The 20,958-nt window shown below is 41.9% G+C and overlaps 1 protein-coding gene across 1 annotated transcript in view; it reads right to left on the bottom strand.

Moving 5' to 3' along the window:
* The window catches only part of LOC107192469 (neurobeachin), a 321,694-nt gene that overhangs the window by 115,075 nt on the left and 185,661 nt on the right, over nt 1–20,958 (bottom strand). Inside the window, exon 2 of the mRNA XM_015581727.1 lies at nt 2,847–2,951. Coding sequence (XP_015437213.1) covers nt 2,847–2,951 — 105 coding nt within the window. The remainder of the gene's footprint in view (nt 1–2,846; nt 2,952–20,958) is intronic.

Here is a 20,958-nt window from a genome sequence, read left to right as displayed (position 1 = left end):
AACGGTTTCCTAACGGTTTGAGCTATTCGGGCCCCCCTTTGAGCGAGCGTGGCCACACTATAATGGACAGAGCCGGAAACTCGATTCGAGAAGTATTGGATCCGGCGGCAAAGGCGGATTTCCTTAATGAAAGGATTCAATATAAAATTCTACGGCGCGGCGATGGCTGTTTTTTTTTTATCTTCCCAGGTTTTACGCTCGTGAAATCCAAGCAACAATATTTTTCTCGGTTTTCTGATTGATCTCTTTCATCGTCGTACGATGTCTCATCCATTTTAATTGCCTCTTTGAAAACTGTCCTAGCTTGTAAGGTGGCTATCGGAAAATAACGAAGCAACGTACTCTAGATTTAATTGCAATTTCTCTGATCTCTGGAGAATGTCCGATCTCTGCCACCGTAAGGTTACCTCGACCGTAAATTGGCGTTAAGGGCAAGGAGAATCGAATGAGAATCATTGGACCGTTACTGGCTTCGTCTTTGACATCGAGTATACGTTAAATGTTAGCCAGGTAGTGGATCGTATTTCATCGTAAATTTAAATGTAATTTCGTTTACATAGAAGTGCGATGCTTCGTTTGATCTTAATGACGTTGAATAAAAGAATTTCAGTCAATGGTTATGGAATAACGATCGAGAAATTATGTTTAACTTCTGATAAAATGATCAGTCTATCTTTAAATCATCTCTATTACGATCTAAAGTATTGCGATGCTATGTAACTACATTCGAAACGTTCATCGAGACAAGACGTTTCTAATATATACGATCTTGTCTGGGTTCGATTTCAATGACCCAGGTAGCTTCCTATCTGCGTACACACATATGTATCTATTTCTGCAAACGTTCCCGGTATACATAAGAGGACACCCATACATAAGGGACTCAAGGTACAGTTAGATATAGCGACCCCGAAACTCCCTTTACAGTATTAACATTTCAGGGATGTGCTTGAACGGGATTCTGAGAACGCCAGAAATCGATCCCGAATAGATTATATCACCACAATCGATATACTGTATAGGTAACACCAAGAATTCACATGGAGGAATTCACCGTATGTCTATGCTATTACTTGTGCAGTTTTGAAATGAATCGATTCTTTGCGATATAACTATAAACACAATTGTTGGTAACATTAAGTAGAGTATGTAAATTCATCTAGAAATCATTAGCTGAATTTAACCCTTTGCCCTTCCGTGAGCAGGTAGAGTATATACATATGAAACTTATCAAAGTGACGGTATTAGGTATACATTCATTTTTCTGGTAAAATAAAATAAGACAATGTGTTGACAGTACAGCTGGTAGTTGGAGTAGATCGCGTTTACTTGCTGTGCCAGCCACACTGATAATTGCAGCGTAAAGGGTTAATACAACAAGTATTATTATAGAATTTTATTTCATTTATAGAAAGCTCTGTCGTCTTACGGTAAATTCTTATGAATATCGATAATATTACCTTCAACGGGTTCAGTGAATTCTGTCAATCCCGAGTTTTTGTGCTCATGGTTAATTTACACCCTGTAGACTTCACTGACGCTGTAATTTCCCCTCGATTAAAGTAGTCGACGATGAAACAAGGTACAAATAACTCGGCAAGAGATTGCCTTGTCGTTGTTGCTCGCGTAACAGCACGCGGCAACGTTTTCTTTTCCGGCCCTCGAAAGCACACTGCCAAAGGATACGGGAAAGGTGGAACAAGTTTCTTATAACTTGCCACCTCCCTCCGTCGTCCCTGTATACACAGTTTAAATTTCTATTTACTTTTACACCGAAACTTCCTTTCGCGGAGACACGACAAGCCAGAGTACAAGTTTCGCGACACCCGGGAGAAAGAGTAAATGGCTTTTCCCTCTGGTTGACGTGGCGACTAAGGAGCCTGCTATTATTTGCGAAAAACTTTTCCATCCTTATGTCTTTGCTCCCGCCGTTCTGACGGCGCCGTTAACGAGACGGGATCTAACGACCCCAGTAGCGTATAATGGAGCCATTTTTTCATGTCACTTCCACACCCGATAGGTCGAAGTTTTATGAAAATGTGCATCGTTCTTTGTGCCACGAATGGAAATAATCTATCTTACCGCCATATCGCAGATACTGCGTGTGACCGTCCCTTTAGTTTCCGAACAGTTTCACGAAATCGATACGTCCTTTCTGTACTTCGACGCAATCTACTATCAGAATTTGTAAAAGCCACGTCGATTTTTTTCTTCTCTAAAAAAACTTCTCTATTCTCTCGTGACTCGCGACAGAGTTTCGCAACGAATCACTCAATATCGTTCGCCCCTAACGAGAGGCGTATTTTACAACGTATACAGGCATTCTTTCACGATCGGAGTGAAATTCGGATTGATTCGCGTCCGGTTCCCGAGTTCGGGGGATACGAGCGATGTTGACAACGCTTGATAAATTCCTGGCGCCAGCAGAGAGAAATTTTCTGTTCTGTGTAGCAATTTTTTGTTCCTGCGAACGGAATTCGCCAGGCAGTGGACTTCAATCCCTTCTCGTATGGCACGGCCGCGTTCGGAGCTTTCAGCATTTGGCCCCAAGCTTCTATTTTTCGTTGCACAGAGGAAGGGAACGTAACCGAAACTTAATCGTCGTTAGAGTCAACGAAAATTAAAAATAAAGTCACGGGGGCTCGTGAACATTTTTATTCATATAAAAGCCCAACGTTGTGACACGGCTGTCACCGAGAAATTAATTACTGGCAAGCGGTTCGTCGAGCATTGATCATATTGATCGTGCGTTCCTTTGGAGAATCGAATTTGCGGGTGGGTGTATAACAGCCGACCCGGTTGGATAATTAGTTTGATCGGAGCCGAACGTTACGCCCATTGCTTACCTGGAGATTGGGCGGGCAATGATCGAGGAGTTCCAGCATGTGCCTGATGTTCTGCGCGTCCTGAATCACGAAGTTCAGTTCCATGTCGAACTCGCCGGCCACCAGCTGTAAACAGAACGAATCTAATGTTAAATTCATTCGTCGTTTTCTTCTTCGGAAATTTCATCACGTTACATAGTAACTGTCGATAGCTTCGCAAGTAAGATCAATCTACGTGCCCTGTCAAAGAATTTAAGAATGCTTGCATCGTTTCGATGTTCAAAGTATAAAATAGAATTTGGTCTAAGCGAGTGTAGGTCACATTGATTTCTATTTCTAACGTTTATCCACATTAAAAAATCATGAATATTAACTATTTCTTAATACAATTTATTTCTAACAGCAGTAAGCGAAAATATAGTGGAAATTTGAATGTTTTACCTCTACTGTTAAAGCTAGATGCTACATTTTGTCATGCTTACGTAGTTCGAAAATGCTCGGTAGAACCGAAGGTAGATGCGACCGAGTAGAATTTTTCGTTTTAAAACATTCACGCGCCAAAAAATGTACGTGTTTTCTCGTTGACCACAGGACCCCTGAAGACTTATCCGTACCCCGAGGATCGTCGTCGATAAATCGACCCCGGAATAGTTTACGAAACTGCGTATATCTGTGGGCGTCTTCTTACACCCGGCGACGGTTTATGTGTACGGTCGAACCGGAAGCACTGTCTCCACGGGGAGAGCGTAATTTCCGGCGAAGTATCTCTCGGTCTTTCCCGTTCTCCTACCCCTTTCCTTTCGTCTTCTGCCGAATACCGACGTGGTGGTGGTCCCTCGATATCGATCATGAATTGCTTATGTCCCACCTAGCCATTGCGGCCACGGGGTCACGAGCAATTTTTACGTTCGTCGATCGGTCGTAAAAATTCATGGATAACGCGAGTGCCGTTTATGAAATTGAAAAAAGACCGACGGGAACGTATTCCGCGAAGGTGGCTTATTCTAACAGAAATGGGGAATAATTTCGAGGTGGGGTGAGAGTACGTGTGTGGTGCGACTTATAGCTCATCCCGGATTTAATAAAAAATTTCGCTTCCAGACGCGAGAACTTCCACCGCCCACGGTCTCGAGTGATGCTATGTTGATAACTTCGAAATATTCAAAATACAGGGAAACTGGGAAGATATCGAGGGATAGTCGAATACGGTAAAAGTCTCGATGAATGTTCGAAGGCTCCTCGACATCGAACATTAAATATTTTTTATAGTAATGGCCATATGCGGCTGAAACAAGTATCAATGGCTTCAGAATTCCAAGCTATATCACTGTGCTAAAGCTCAGTAAAAATATTACACCTGGGGACTTCTATTTGTCAATACCGAGGAGCCTTCGAACACTCATCGATGATTTACTGTAGCTGGTTGTAAAAACTTTGAACCTTCCAATTCATCTATCCACAACTGGACTATTTGGAAGGAAGAGTATTGCTGGTATTTTTATAATTAGGAAAAGCTACGTGAGCTCCTTTTAACCGAATTTTCCGCGCCATTTTACAACTACCCGACATTATAAAACACAATAGTCGTTGTTTCGCCGGTTTGTCGCCTTTGAAGAACGAGTTTACAGTCTGTTCTCGCTTCTCGAACAGGGGGGCCGAAGTAGCGTGGATGACTTGCAGCTTTCGTTGTCACGTAGTCGTCGTTCACGAACACCCCTCGAGGAAAATAAATTCCACGAAAAAAAAAGTACTGAGGGGCCGACGTTATTGCCAGGAGAGACTCGGTACAACGATTTCACGTACGACGTCGCTACCATCTTTGAAATGTGACCCACGCCACTCGACGAAATTCCGGGGGATCGTGTACCGGGGGATCTGAAGGGTGGCGGAACGATGCTGAAAAATAGAAGGGTTGCTGTGAATATCGATCCCACAACGTTCGCCAAAATTCCTACGATGGATGTACCGAGATGGGTTCGACTATCATCGTGACATTTTTGCGGTCCTCGATATTTTATCGATCATCTTTAACTGTTTGTTACTGTTGAAAAATTGTATTAAATATAATGTTAATTGAGATATAATGATTTAGGTATCGATATAATATCAGATCTAATATTGTTCGTGAGGAAAAATTGTGTGATGGTCAATCGTAAACTATGGTTCCACGGTTTCCGAAGTATTCAGTTTTTAAATGTTTATCAGTATAATTTTTTCATCATTGTAATAAGAACGCTAAATATTATTAAGGGTGTAGGTCGCTTTAACTCAAGAGACAAATTAGACAACCATTTCCTAAAACACTATCCTCATCGTACAGGGTCATAAACGAACAATCTAATTGCGACAGTGTTATGCTACGCCCTTATGAATTTACTACCGTCTTGTAATCGCTTTATCATGTCTTGCAGTGGGTTTATGAGTATCAGGTTTACGAGGGTTGTACAAATAACAGTCTCCTTTAATCCCGCCGGCAAGACCCGTTTCGTTCGTTCTATATTCGGAATAGTCTCGCTCGACAACTCTAAAAGGAACGTGTTCCAATATCACGGGGAACAGGAAGAAGCCTCATAAGAATCTTTCTCCGGAAAAGTAACGGTCGCGTTGGTACACTGTTTGCTCTCGACGAGCACTCGCCGCTGACACTACCGCTCCAAATTGATTGCGATGGGGGTCACACACACACACACACACAGACGGGGGATCTCACTGGATTGTTTTTCCAGGCAAACGTCCATGAACGGAAATTTCCATGAACAACCCATACAGAGGGTACACGGTCGGATACGTTCGCCATGTCGGCTGGGAATCGGGGAAAAAAATAGGCGGACCGTGACTTACGATTTTCGGCTTTCCCTGACTCTAGCCACGATACACAGGGTGTCCCACAAGATACAGTAGTTGATACAGAATGATTTTTAATAGAAAAATAACTCGAGAAAATACGGTAATATTTTTGGGCTCGAAATATTGTTTTTGGAAAAATCAATCAAAGATATAATTTAAGGAAAAGATCGAAGAACAAAGGATTTTGTTGTTAATGAATCTTATCTATTATAATTTACATCCTATTCTTGACTATTTTATTTTATTATTCTTGATTGTTTAGAACACGAGGAATTGTTCATGTTTGCCATAAATTTTTCCCGTAGAATCACGTTTCGATCGGTGGTAGTATATATTTCGAGACACCCTATACATATAGGATGTTGCGTGGGCGCGCGTAACGTGTGTGAACGATCGAGCCGGCGTTCGCACACGAATCCGCAGTAGAATGGCCGCGCGAGGGAAGGCGGAATGGGATTCGGTGAATTAGGGCTGGCCAGCAGAGCCGACCGCTAATTGGATACCACTTGCTTTTACACCTTCTATGTTTCTGTCAGTCGAAAACAGCCAGCTAGTACAGTACGTGCCAAATTTGCTTATTCAGCAACGAAAACAATGGGCCGCGGTAAATTCGAAGCTGAAGATAATATAAAAGCTATTATACGCACGCGCGTGAAAATCTTTTGTCTTAATATATACATTGCAGGGAGGAAATAAACAAATCTGTAAACCTCAAGTATTAAATGAACGCAAAATAATAAGCAATGTACAATGTTTTCATTCATAGTTGTTATTGTATTGTTCATAGTTGTTACTGTATCCGTTAACAATATTTCAACGATGAAATGAAAAACTCTCATTTGATCTTTCAGGTATTCGACTGAAATAAATTTTGTTACATTTGTAACATTCTCCTTTCCGTTGAAACACATTACGTTTTTGTGTGGCATACACGAAACCCGAGGTGATCGATATATCTTTCGAAACTAGGTGCACCCATAAAGCGTCCGGTAGCGATCGGTACGCGAAACTGTTCGAACTTTAGTTAATACCTCGTTATTATCGAAACCCAATACCTAATCTCGAGCGTTTCCCACCGTTATTGAAACATAATTTATTACGAACTAACTACAGGCTGCTGAAGCGAACGGGTGCAAATAAATGTTCCCCGGAAGATCGATCCTTGTTCGGCGGAAGTTGCCCGGTATTCGACGGCGCTCGGAGAGCACCGTGGAAAGTCGGGTGCACACTGTTCACGTAGGAGGTCTTGATCGAGTTACCTCGAGACAGCGCTTCGAAGCTTGTTTGCACGTTACGAAAGGTTTTCAATTGCCTCTCAAGAATGCATCGTGTTGAGGCAAACGCTCTTCTTTCCTCCACGCCGTATTGTAATAATAATACGAAAAAAGGAGAGAAAGCTTGCGCGTTTACTCTCGAAATCATATTGAGCTTATCGACAGTGTCGAGTACGTCGTTAGTCTCGGAGTGTTGTCAAAGAAATACCAAAATTGAATCTTGACTTGGGAAACGTCTTTATCGCGAGGAAAACGTATTGTGGAGAAGTATTACCACAGAAAATTCCTCGATTTCATTACCGCTATTGTAGAGAGAAGAGTGACAGAAAAAGAGCAATATTCTTGTAGTCTTTTTATTATTTAACATTGGTTTATCACGCGATTCTGAACACTATCATATTGTTATAAAAAGTCCTATATAGGAGAATACTGAGTAAATCTCGATCGAATGCGTAATGTCAGCGAATAACATTAATATTGAATTAACACTAACCGTGTGTTCCGAAACGTTAGTTTTCCAGCGAATCATTGTCAAGAAGCACGGTCAGAACAATAGTCTGAATTTGTAGCACTGATCCTGGCTCGCGTCCACGGAATATACGCTCACCGTATTATCGCAACTGCAATGGGGGGAGGCTTTCACGATACGTGGTACGACAAGGAGGTGCTTGGGCGTAATTAATTCCATTGAGTTGATCAATTTTTGATTGATCAATAGCGATTCTCGACTGGTCGAAAACACATGTCGGATATACACTCTACATAATCAACATTTCGAGTGTGTTTACGTATGCTGTCGATTAATTTGTTTTGGAACCATGAACGTTGAATTCAGTCTAAACTTTTGTTTTTAATGATAATTGAATTTGATATAAAAATTGAATCGTTTAATATGCTTTTCGGGTATGTATTTCGACCGCATGTATTTTTCATCTGCTCGCCAAACCGCCTATTTGTGTATATCGTTTCTTAATTCACTCGATTCCGTCGAACTGTCTGTATGCAATTTTTTCTCCATAGCTTGACTCCACTCGATCTGCCAAAGTGAATTCTCTCCGGGGCTGTGTGCCAGAGGCTATTTCGATAGGACATTTGCAAACAGCGATCCCGGGAAATTTCCAGTGGACCAGCCCGTTGACGTCGTCTCCCTTTATCCTCGTCGCTCTTTTTTCCTCTCCCCTCTTTGCCTTACACCTTTCAACCCTGTTTTCGATTCCCCATTAAACTTGGCCAAAAGGTGCATTGTTTCGACAGTTTTTTTTTAATGAATTGAAGAGATACCTACGTTTTCACTTGTGCTCGTGAATAGTGTTCCGCTCGATCGTCCCGGTCCACGAGCAATTTGAGGGAAAATTACACAACCGCGACAGGCAACAAATTTACCTTCCGTAAAATATCTCATAAATAATTCAAGTATCCACGGGGGAACCGCGGTGTTGGCATCTATTTACTTGCATTAAGTCCTAATCGTTCCCGAAATTGGCAGACAGCCACTAGCCAGTCGGTTGATGGGTGACCAATTCGATGAAACCGGTGAGATGTCAGACCCGGATCAATCTTCATCCTCGAAAGCAATTAGCGCTCGTGGCGAGTTATAGTGCGCCTCTATTATAGATCTGCCGCGCCACTTTATCCGATGTGTCTCGGCAGTTTGAATTTAACGGGATGTGCATGAACATTTACAGAACGATTTAGTTAATAATATCATTAACAACGGATGATTTAATTTTGTTATAATATTTCTATTCTATATTCTTAATAACCGCATTTCCGAAGTGTTTTTCGTTCCATACTGCAAGAAGCATACAGCAACGGTTGCATTCTTGGTCAAGAATTATACTCACTGCATAGAGTTCATAAACATAGGATTCCTATGATTACATGCTGGATATCCTCAAGTTTACAACCTTCAAGAAGCATTTAATTCTCTACATTTCCCATCTTTCTTTTCTCATTACATCCATCCTATATAAAAACCATTTCTTATATTGAATGTCCAAACATTGAATCTAGATCATAATTCATTTCTCATTTCACCACATAAAATTGTCCTCGAACCCCGAAACACATCTCTGTTAATCGGTATATATATTCATCCTTGTGGATTTCCCGATGTCAGCCCAATCCTTTCGGGAGCTCCGTGTAACGTCTTCCCTCTCTGCACCGGCTCGCGTATGAATTATCTATTGGACGATGTGCATTATGCATGCGTCGCATACCCGGCGAAACAACCGCACTTTTTCTCCTTGTGCCGGGCTGGAAGACGTAGAAGAAGAGAAATGAGAAGCCGACTCATTCAGCGAACCACGCAGCCCTTGGCTCCCTCTCGGTTGTCTCTCTCTTTCACGTTCTTATTCTCTCTCTTTCATTCTTCAGTCGACATTCATATTTAAGTCGCGTTTCTCCTAATTAGGCCGCCATCTTGACAAGCTCTAAATTCACAAGCATTGTTCTCGTCGAGCCCCCATGCCTTTGCCCGCGCAGTCGACGAACGGACGGTGGTGAATACTCGGCTCTGCCTTCGGACTTTCCAGTTTCTTGCTCATTTTCCACATAAAGAGACTGTGTCGTTTGCGGATGATCAATCTAACTATCCATCGCGTGATATTTCAGTAAGAACGTAATCGCGATATTCGTCGTTTTTACGTCAGCAAAGATCCTTTACCCGTTGGACGAAAAAGAACAAAGTATCAAGAGACTAAAGGACCGTAAGCGTCTTTTTTGTTTGGAATAGATGTAGCAGAAGGTTAACGATGCTTCTGAACCGTCTTACAGCGTCATTGTGAGGGTCTGTTAATGGTCTTCAGATCATTTTGTCAGTGTTTGCATTTTTATCGTATACACGCAATTTTTCTTGCAAATTGTCATAAAACCATGAAACAGAGGCATCGTTTGTACCTACATTCAGCAAAAAAGAATCCAATAGAAAATTCGTAATGCTGATTGTCCTTTCCTTCGTTTCAGTTTAAACTCCAGGATTGTCAGATCGCAAAAGGGTAAAGAAGATTAAAATTAAGGGTGATTCTAGTTTTCGAAAGTCTCTGAACCCTCCATTACCTCATCCCCAGCAGAATCTGTAAAAATTACCGGCTGGTACTCGGGCGGATTGGCGCTCAGCGACGAGGAATCGAGATACGGAGGTGGGGAAAGCCTCAAGTAGAATTGGACCGCGAAGGGTCTGCCACGCAAGCATTCCGTAGCTTTCGAGTTCAGAGACTAATACGGTCCTATATCGGAGTCGCCGGCTGGCGTCCTCGAACCTGCATCAGGGAGTGTGATAGGGAACCGTCTCGACAGGGTCTCCTGGTGTAAACTGCGATTTGCATTCGGAACAATGTTCGAGCCGGGGTCAATCCGACGGGTCGAGTACTCATGAATTTGTCTCTCTCACTCACTCTACCGTGGACGTGTCGAGAAATACCCGATGGTGTATTTGCGAAACGTCCAAAGTTGTACGTTCGTGTTATTGACCGGTCCACCATAGACGGTCTGCAAAATTCTGCTCGGTTATGGCTGATGGAGCCCCACCCCAAGAGATAATTATCTTTCGGGGGCAAACACGTTTGGACTGACAACTACAGAGATTGTTGTTGGTTGGTTGTTGCAACTTCCTGACTGGTACATGTAAACAGGCGAGTCTCCAAGGGATATTTATACACATGTATGATATATGCGGAGGGATTAACGGGGCTATCGCCGAAGTTTGAGGATATATGCAGAAGGAAGGTCGAGTGATAGTGCAATTGATTGCTTTGACCGTGGAAAACTGTGGTGAATAATCAGAAAAAAAAATTTGATTACACATTTCAACTCAGTAGACTGTTTAGATATTTCGCTTAAAAAAATTTGTTTTAAAAGAAGGTCTATTATGCAATTCTGAATTCGCTAGACCTACTAAAAACATTCAGAATATAAAAAAATTAAAATTTATAAGAAAAATGTTGAACTGTGACACACTGTATCTAGGGCTTTGTGTGAAATTGTAAGAAACTCATGTACATAATTGTGACCACCCGGTCTGAGAGGGTTAGAAAAACGAAATAAAGTGTTGTCTATGTAGTTACGTACGGCCCTTTTCACTGTAGCAGACGTGTTAACTACTGGAAATTAGTTCAATTCTGTTATGGAACGGTAATATCGTAATTCTCTATCAAAATATAGATTCAAAAGCTCTTCTATTCAACACTCTACAATTTCAACTAAAATTACTCGACTACGATCCGTATGAGGTGACGGGGACACGATCTATCGAGTAGGTGCTTTCACGCGTTAATTCAGCTTGCACACACGTCGTGGAATATCTCTCGACCGAGGACAGGACGATTTCAGGGCGAGAGAAGAGTGTTCCGGCTGACGCGAGTAGACAATGCCACTCATTACGTCGGGTAATTAATAGGGGAGGGGGAGCGCCGCGTGGTAGACGCCATAATAAGGGCAACCTAACGATAAAAGGGCTTGGTTAAGTGGCGCGTGTCACTGACTTCAGAAGATCGTCTGACGAATGCTATCTACGTCATCCTCGGAATATCACTTCCCGTCCGTTGTTACTCACAGTTTCGCCAAGGTCCCGCTACCACTCTCTCTTCCTTACGCGTCGCCACTCGTTCTCACTTATAGATCCTCCCCAACGCCTTAATTAATGGAACTTCCGACACGAACACTGCGTGTGTCGGTATTCTCTATTACCCATGAGAATACCTCCCAAAGCCGGTAGCACGTACGCGTCGGACCTTTGATGTCGCGTCACAGGTTCTTTTATTACTTCCAGCCCGGTGTGTTTTATTCATTAAACGGGAATTCATTCGAAATTTATATTAGAAACAGGGCACTCACGGTGTGTTTCACGAGGATACTACATATACTACAAATTGCGAGCATGAAACAGAAAAATGGTAACGAATTACCTAAGGTTTTCTGCCGGTAATCTGATAATTTATTTTCGTTATCTAGAGATTGCCCCTTGACGCCCAGATCCCACTCATCGGGTTAATTTCTTCATTTATCAGGCGCGCCTCGTATAATACGAAGCTCCTGCTGGCGAAATAAGAAGCTTTCGCTAATTATAGGCTCCCCGTTCGGTGAACTCGTTTTTATTAGCTTCCCCATGGGCTTCAGGAGGGGGATACTCGACTTCCGTGGAATGTAGTAAATCGTTTCGCGGGGAACAATGCAGAAAGGTTTCCAAAGAATGGAACAAAAGAAGGGGAATCTTATCAACGGAAATCGGAAGTTGTATTATACACAATGTGCAAGTAATATTATGATGAAACTGTGAAACACAAGTATGAAACTGTGTCGACAAAAAATGTTAAAGTATCCCTTTTAGACTTACCTAATTCACTTTCGGTATTACGACCTAAAGAGTGAATAAACGCGAGTCAAACAAGAAACAAAAGCCAAAAGGTCATGGAAAAAAATTGTGATATCTAAAAAGTCTCCATAGAAAATCGCTGATCCGACCATTTCCACGAGTGTAATTACCCACGACGATTTCCACGACAATTTTTTTTCACCGTCGGTATCCGCGTAGGAAATTTATCAGCATTACGTCGGGTGTTAATTACGTGTTTCAAAGTCACCGTACCGTAATGAGAAACGCTGCCGTTAGTCGATAAAAAATAGAAGGGAAAATAGTCAGCCGGTGGCTGTTCAGTTACCACCGTTCCATGGGCGGTGATGGGATGAACTGTGAGCGTCGCTAAACTTGAAACTGAGCTGTCAGACTGTAATAGGCCGCAATTAGTAGGCTTTCGCAGCGAACGACTCCTAACGCTAGACGTTACTAATTATGGGCATCGTGTTCACGCAATCAGCGTGCTACGCGTCGGCAGAGAAGAACGGAGAGTATTTGTTGTTCCTCCATTAAAGAAAAATTTATAAATACTAAAATTTATTAAACGTACAAATTTTTCAGGAATTAAGGAAAATTAATCGGACTATCCATGGTGTTTGATTTGTTTGAAATATTTCACGTTTTGGGCTGCTTCGATAGAAATGAAAGCTTTGAAGATATTTTAGGCTAGGATGTAGATACGAAAGAATGATCGAATTGTAATTTCATGTTACAGAATTTTTGTAAATTTTTCGTAAATTTTCAAAATAATTGTCGTTTTTGTCAATAGAAACTTATGTGTACATAGAAAATGAGTACCGGTTTCTTTTATCAATTAATGTTCTTTCAATATTTTCTGTAAGTTAAGAGGCAGAATGGTTTTTTTCTGCATTAGTGTGTGTTTTAAAGCATCGTTTTTTCCATTCGGTTTGAACTTTTCAACCGAACGCAGAGACACACGAACCACTTTTCTGTCCTCACGCCTCCATCTGTTGCCACGCTAATTGCGAATGGCTGTCAGTGCGAAATGTCCACGTAGAATGAAATATGAGCCACGGGTCACGGGGTGGAAAAGTCCGCGTAAATTGTTCTTCATCGTTTATTCATCGACTCAATTATCAGCGGTGCACTCCGACGAGTAAACAGAAACACGCCCGGTTAATTGTTCAAATTGCCGTAATTAATTGGGAGATGGACTGTTAATTCAAAAGGAATAAAACTTTCGCGTAATATTGGACTGAAAACATTCGCGATAATGTTTGCAAATATTGTTCATTTTCCAAGAGAAACAAAATTTACCCTCTTTTTTCCAAAGATAAATTCTACACAATCTTCGGTAATCAATTCTTCTACTTATCTTATTTTTTGGCTGTGATTTGAATATCTGTAGCTACAGTGAAACAGTCCATTTCGTGCGAATAATTGATTTTTTTCTGAAAAAACGTAGGGGAGAAAAAAGGAACGACAAACAGCACATCGATCAATCGCATGTGTACGCTATTTCCATACGCGATTCGTTCTCACGTATCGATGACAATAACGATCTCTCCTACATTTGTTATTCGAAAGAGGGGATCAGTCGGCAAACACAGGCTCGCCCGTTGAAATCCGAGCTTGAATTAATATCACCCGTGCCGAACGGCATTAATGCATTCACTTGCGCCGTGGACATCTGTATCGATTGCATCGACTATTATTTTCAGAAGCGATAACAGATCCCTGTCGATTCAGGGGAGAGCATCGCAACATTTCCACGCCATTAATACGACTCCCGTTCCTCATCTATTCCCCGACGTATCCCAATTCCATATCCATTAATTAAACAATAATTAAACGAGTCCTTCAACTTTTCACGGAAATCAAATTAATCCGATTAGAACAATACTCATTGTATCAACGATCCAATATTCTGCGGATTTTATAAATCTACAGTGAGGTGCAAAAAGATTTTTACATTAACATTGTGGAAAGAACACTTCTTTTTTTTTATCAGATGTAATCAAATATCAATAATACTGGATATAGAATAACGAAAGTTAATTATATCAGAAAGTTTAATATACAATTATACTCAGGTATAGTGTCTGTAGCTGTGAAAAACTACACAGTAAAGCGTGGCAAGTAAAAAATGTTCATACTTCTATTTTATTGCGACGAAATGTCTTCTAATACACAGAAAAATGTGAAAAGTGACATAGTATGGGTAGATGCGCAAACAACTAGAAAATTCGTCATTTCGTAGTTATGATCTCATTTGGCGACGACTGTACATGAAACGTTACGTAATGGATCAGTTCCTATTCGCTGCTTTGAACAAATTACGCAATTTTCGACTCGTTACAATTTTATTGTTCAACTCCGAATGACGTATTTTGAAAAATCAGCCGGTTCTGGAAATTCACAAGTAATCTCGATTATGGAAAAGATAGTTTGGTGTCCATCTTTGAAATGAACCCTCCACCACCTTCGAATCAGCTTTCACGAGGATCTCCCACGGTCTCTCCAGTCCCTGTAACACCGTATTTGGCGAGGTGCTCACGACCGCACGGACACACGATTCCTTTATGTCGCCACTGTACTTCTTTTTTTTTTCCCCCCCGTTCCATTCCAGGGGCCGTCCTCGTTATCGGACGGAATATAATGACACACTGGTCGCCGCGAGTCGTGTTCTAATCGGGACGAGTGGGCTTGGGGGCCGCAGTGAACGGGCGCTGGCTCTCGAGTGGTTCATCTCGACGCAATGAAATCTAGTGGTTTAATCTGGAGGCACTGGCCAGCCGCAGGGCTGTTTGTGTTCGCTCATGTTACCTCCGGACCGGTACACGAGGATCATTCATCCCCCTCCCCCCCTCTAGGCTGCAATGCAGAATGCTTTTCCGAATAGAAATTCAACCGGGCCCGTCTCGTTAGCTATCGCGTACCAGGGAAAGCGGTCAATGTGTGTACTCGATTCTTTAGTCGTTTCAACGGGTCGTCGTCGTGTGCATTCGATTCAAACTTTTTAAAGTGGGAGTATTTTCTTTTGTACGGGGAAACATATTCGTCGAGATTTTATCGTTGGCCATTTCTGAGCGGCATTGAACGCATTCCAGTTTGAGATTATATTTGATTTCTCGAAAATTCGGTAGTCTAGACTCCAGGAAGGTATTTTCCAGAGATGTTGTAAGTGACGAGTAAATCTGAAACGCTTTTGAGGTCTCGTGAAAAAATTCTACACAAATCGATTAATGGCACTACCCAGTAGATAGCAAAAGATTATTGTACAGAATGATGCATGTTTGGTTCAATTGTATTGTTGCAAGACGATGGATTAAAGTTTGTAATTTATATCTAGGAAAGATTAGGACTTATCCAACAACACCAAATATACTTATGGAGCATATTTGTCCTGTACCGGCCAAACAAGAAAGTCCCTAAAAAAAGCTGCCACACTGAAAGTGTTAAAAAGAGGAAGGTGTAGAAAAATTGTCATCTGTATTGATCCCGAAATCCGCAGCTATCAGTATCCACCAATAATATACATCAATCATAACAGATCCATTCACACCCGCAACGGTTTCTAAAGATGAACCTCCGTAGTATTTACTCGAGTTCATGCCGACAGGGACATAATACTATCCTTCTTCCCGCTCCCACGAAAGCTCTTAATCACATTTATTTTTCCTCTCTCCGATCATTTCTCCTGGCGATTTTTATTTATCCCGAACAAGCTAAGAACGTTAATCCTGTAAAAAGGCGTGGTGTGGACGTCACGGGGGACGTGGGAGGTGATTAATTGCATCCGACGACATTTCCCTCGATCCCCGTGAAACCCGTGTACCTACGGTTTCAACGTAGCTCGAGGATGCTGAAGGCCGTTAGGAAAGGGGGCGGAAGCCCGTGAGTCTGGTGGCCACAAAGAAGTCCATTAGAACGAAATAGGTCAATTAACCGGATTCGTGTCCTGTCGTGAGTATCTCTGCGTGACAGAAGGTAGAAACAGGGGAGGGGAATCTGGTGGCATCGGTAAGACGGCGGAGGGCAAACGAGATGAAGAACCGGCAGGAGGCCTCGACGTCACGGAGGCACGCGTCGAGCTTTAAGGAAGGTCGTGAAAGAGGGATGACGGGGGTCTGGTGGGCAGGGAGACAGAGGGAAGGAGAGAGAGGACTGGGCTTAATTGGGGACGAGAGGAGGCTCGTAATTTCACGTCGCGACGCGAGGGCACCGGTGCCCAGGCGCCCGGTAATTTGTAATCCGTATGCTCAGACACTGACCCACGCCACTGACAGACCAAGGTCGGGGGTATTAACGGCGCGGAATCACGCGTGGTCTTGCATAACTGAATCCAGCCGCAAACCAGCAGAGGAATCTTGACGACCATCCGATTTGAACGTTGATACACACCTGTACCAGATAAACCGGAACAGGTGGTGCAATTGGACAGAAGTTTATTTTGTACGAAAAAAAAAAATAAGTTGAAAATGTGGAATGAAATTTATTCGTATGATTCTTCGTTTTCGAGATAATTGTAATTGAAAATCCAATGCGTCTGTTCATTGGATCCTGCTTCTACTTACTACCATAAGACGAATACACACGTTTCAGATTACTGGTCAAAGTCGATTTTCTGAAGAACGAAGTCTCAAATGAAAAAATTGTATTTGATATTTTTGACTTATTTCTTCGCATAGAATCATCCCCTATCCGATTGCGCCATCAGTCACATGACACTCTAGAGATAAATATTCAAAAATGTTTATCTCTGAAACGAAGCATCATGTGACAAAATTTCATTTCATATTTTCGAGTTATTTTTTCATGTAGTATAACCTCCTATTCGGTTTTACCACTGTTCCTGGCCCACTTTGTATATGAACACCTCTGGCCGAATGTATATTCGTTCGATCGAACCGCATCGAGTGCAAACCCGACTTGTTTATCTTGCACGCTCGATCAGATATCATTTATGGAATCTTCTACGGTTATCGCGTGGATGGATATAAAACTGATACCACGGTTCTTCTTTTTGTTTTTCAGAGGACGCCTCTGTGATTGCAGAAGAGTGAGGATGCTTGAGAGGATTTCGAAGAATTCTGCGGCATTAATTTGAGTAGTACATGGCAGAATGATGGTAACTCAATGAGATCAATTGGTCTAAAGGTAAGGAGTCTGAAATTCTTATTACTTCGGTACCAAAAAATCTACTTTCAGTGAAATTCAATTCAATTATTTATGGTATACAATATTTTTCAATGTGAATGTGGGTGGATCGATGACATTCGATTACGCATAAAACTCTCGGGATGTACAGGAATGGGTTAGGAGTCTATTAAACAAGCGGATAACGGTTTCGCTACGGAAAGAAACTCGTTTCGAGGTCTCTCTGCAATCTCGCTTAAGATCATGTGCAGAACTAAGCCGCCACCATTACCGGGTCTTTGGAATCTCTCAAAGCTTTCCGGTTTAACGTTTTATTCTGTGAGAGCGCGCGCACTCTACGGTCGGATAATTAAAAGAAAGTATCACGAAATTGTCAGTAAGGGATTATTGCGGTCTCGGTTATATTTACTTACTCTTTCTCTGTAGAATGGACATTTCATGGATTACGCATAATAATAGAAATTTAAATTGTACCTAATAAGACGAAATGTTATTCTCTTTGTCATTTCGCTGGCATTTTCATTCGAAAGCGGGAATGAACGTTTGTAAAACGCAGACTATTATATTGCGCTTCCTTTGGTAATTTCGACTAATTCTCCCGGCTCTGACAATTTACATCGGAACACAGGAGTTCGCGACGGTACGAGAGTAAGTGTATTTTTAATTACACCTTGAAACGCAATATTCGCTGACATTCAATCTTCCACGATGGGCGCCATAATGAAAAGCCACTCATTGAGGTACAGCCTGCAATTACAATCTCTCCAGACTATTCGCGGCATTCTTTGGAAGTCTCGTCCGGAGGCTGAATCATGCTAATTCCGAGTCCTCCAATTATTTTCACAGAATTATAATCGCGTCCACGCTATCCCGTTTAAAAATCATAAAATAGAAACTATACTTTGTCATAATATAATTGCCTTTTTTTATTCGAAAGAAGGAAGATAATACAGAACTCCAATAAAATTACCTTTACAATAAATTTCTTAAGGAGCAATTGAATTTTTCTTGAGTTATCATTTTAGTACACGTCTTTCCGAAGGAATTTATAATTCTGCAAAGAAACTAACAAAAAATAGGTTTCTTGGTTCTCAGTGAACAAGGCTTTATATTCTTCAAATAATTTACATACGGTATACATATATTCGATAGTCTTGATTGTATACTTCATTGTAACAGTTCAGGCAATTTTCTTTTAATTACGCAGAAACTCCAAGTTTCCCCGTCTATTCATAATTTCCTGTGCAACGTAAAACAGAAGACTCTCCGATTTCTCAGGAGTTGAACGATAAATTACCAGGCAGGTTAGGCCGGTAGCAGGGTAACTGATTTTCAAAGTCACGGCTGACGGGCACAGACCGGTTAATAGAGAAGTTTCTCAAAAAATGATTGATGCCCGGCTGGGCTGCTTTACATGACTGCAAGGAAGATTAATGTCGGCTAGATATGGTATATCTGCATTAAGACGTGAGTAATAGTTCTCAGGATGGGCTGGCCAGAGAGATCTTTCTGATATACGGACGCATCCGCCGCCGCCACCATCGAAAATGTATATATATGCGCGGACATGTACGAAGATCGATTCGACAAACGGTGGGTACAGAGGTTCTTATCATCGTAGCAGCTTCCACCGTCAGTTTCTACCCCGGTCTACTGCAGCTGACAGTTTGCTTTTGAATTCAGACCGTTCTCGTAATGGGCGTATTTATCGGGAACGCTCGATGAATGTCTTTGGTGCGTTTCGATCTGACCGATATCCCTTTGACGCGGAGGTTCACTTTGCAAACGCAATACGCTCTTCTACGATGCGTGGCGAACGCGTGTGCCGCCGAGAAACATGATTTCCCTGCCTGAATGAGGCTTTGGCGATGATTCGTTCGAACCAGCTTTGAGGTACGCTATGATGATGACGATTTGTCTTAAACAATCGACCGACGACGATGAATCGATGCAAAACTCGATAACGCTTTACGGCGCTAGTTGTAGTAGGCAATGTGGAATATATCGTATGGATTGTACTTATTTAATGACTCTTGAAAATGTTATTACATTGGCTGGGCTCATAAAAAAATGTGAGGGGACAGTATTATTTCGTAAGAAAGAGTAAATACTATGACAAGCGAACATTTATCTCGGGGTCATATTTTTCGAAATTTCAAAGTCATTCATTTTTTTTTAATGGGACGTCTTTTTATCGTGGTGTAACCGTTGAGTCAAAACCAATCCAATGACCTACAATGGTGTGACCTTAAGTTGTTGATGTTTCTGATCATAGCCTGCTTGTTCTACTTGATACAAACATCGCCAAAGCTATGGGATCTGTTTTTTTTTTGTAAGTTTCACAATTCTTTCTCCTATGAATTCTTACTTTTTTTATTATCTATATTTCATTATCTGCTATCATTGTTAACAAATATTAACATGAGCGGTAGTAGAATCAATGACCGGACACAGATTTATCAATATATTTTATACAATTCCAATAATTTAGTAAACATCCAAGCAAAATTGATACTCCATTTAAAGTAACCACTATAATAATATGTATAAATTAGTGATCATCACTCCATTCAGGACATTTTCCGACGTTTTCTAGACCGTCCACAGAATCCGCGGGTCATCGCTGGTATTATTATAAAATTGAGTGATTCATTCCCAGGTTGTTTACAATCAGTAAAAGCCTTCGACACGTGTCCCTGCTAAAAGCATGCGCACGATAAATATATTCGTTCATTTCGTCCGTCCCCGTTGCACAATACACCGGAGACGCCTGGCAGTATAGAAAATTCCTGTTCCATTTTTCTTGATCCTCTTATCGTGCATCTCCAAAGAGGATAAAACGCGGAATGGGGAAGAGGAGAGCGGGATAGGAGAACAGGAATAGAGAGAGGCAAACAGAGAAATACCCCCGACGGTATTCATACATCGAAAGTATTTCCGAAGTGCGTTTATCAATTTCAATTTCGATCCGTGTACAAAAACGGGCCAGGACTCGAGGTCTCGCGATTACAATGGCATTTCCCTCTCTTCGAGCAAGGGTACGCCCGGAAGGAACTCGTCGGTCGTCGAGCACGCGATAAAAGAAAGGCCCGGGGAGAAGCGTACGAAAATCCGAGGAGGGTGAATAAACGCGAAAGGGAGAGGGAGAACCGGTGAAAGAGGCTGGTACGGATGCACGACGATAAGTTGCGAGAATAGGAACAGTCGGGTGTACCAGAGAAATGCTCGGAGGATGAACGTTTGGCTCCGAGATAGGATCAAACGAAACGTGGGGCTTGAAACGTTACATCCACCTCCAGCCCCTACCCTCCACCGAAGTTGCTTCCTTCCGCCCCGTCTCCGGCCTATGCACTTCCTCCACCCGTTTCCGCCGTTCTGTCCTCACCCTCTATTCTTTCGCGTTTCATCACGCTTCGGGGAATAAGACGATGGTCCCGGAGTTTTCGGCCTTGGGAAATTTTAGAATTTCTTCCATCGGCCGGTTAAATATTCTTTTTGGTGCATTAATTCTGGGTGTTCCGCAGAGGGAAGCTAATAT

The sequence above is a fragment of the Dufourea novaeangliae genome, unplaced genomic scaffold, assembly GCF_001272555.1.
Source record: "Dufourea novaeangliae isolate 0120121106 unplaced genomic scaffold, ASM127255v1 scaffold343, whole genome shotgun sequence".
NCBI lineage: Eukaryota > Metazoa > Arthropoda > Insecta > Hymenoptera > Halictidae > Dufourea > Dufourea novaeangliae.
This window is presented reverse-complemented; position numbering and strand designations above follow the sequence as displayed.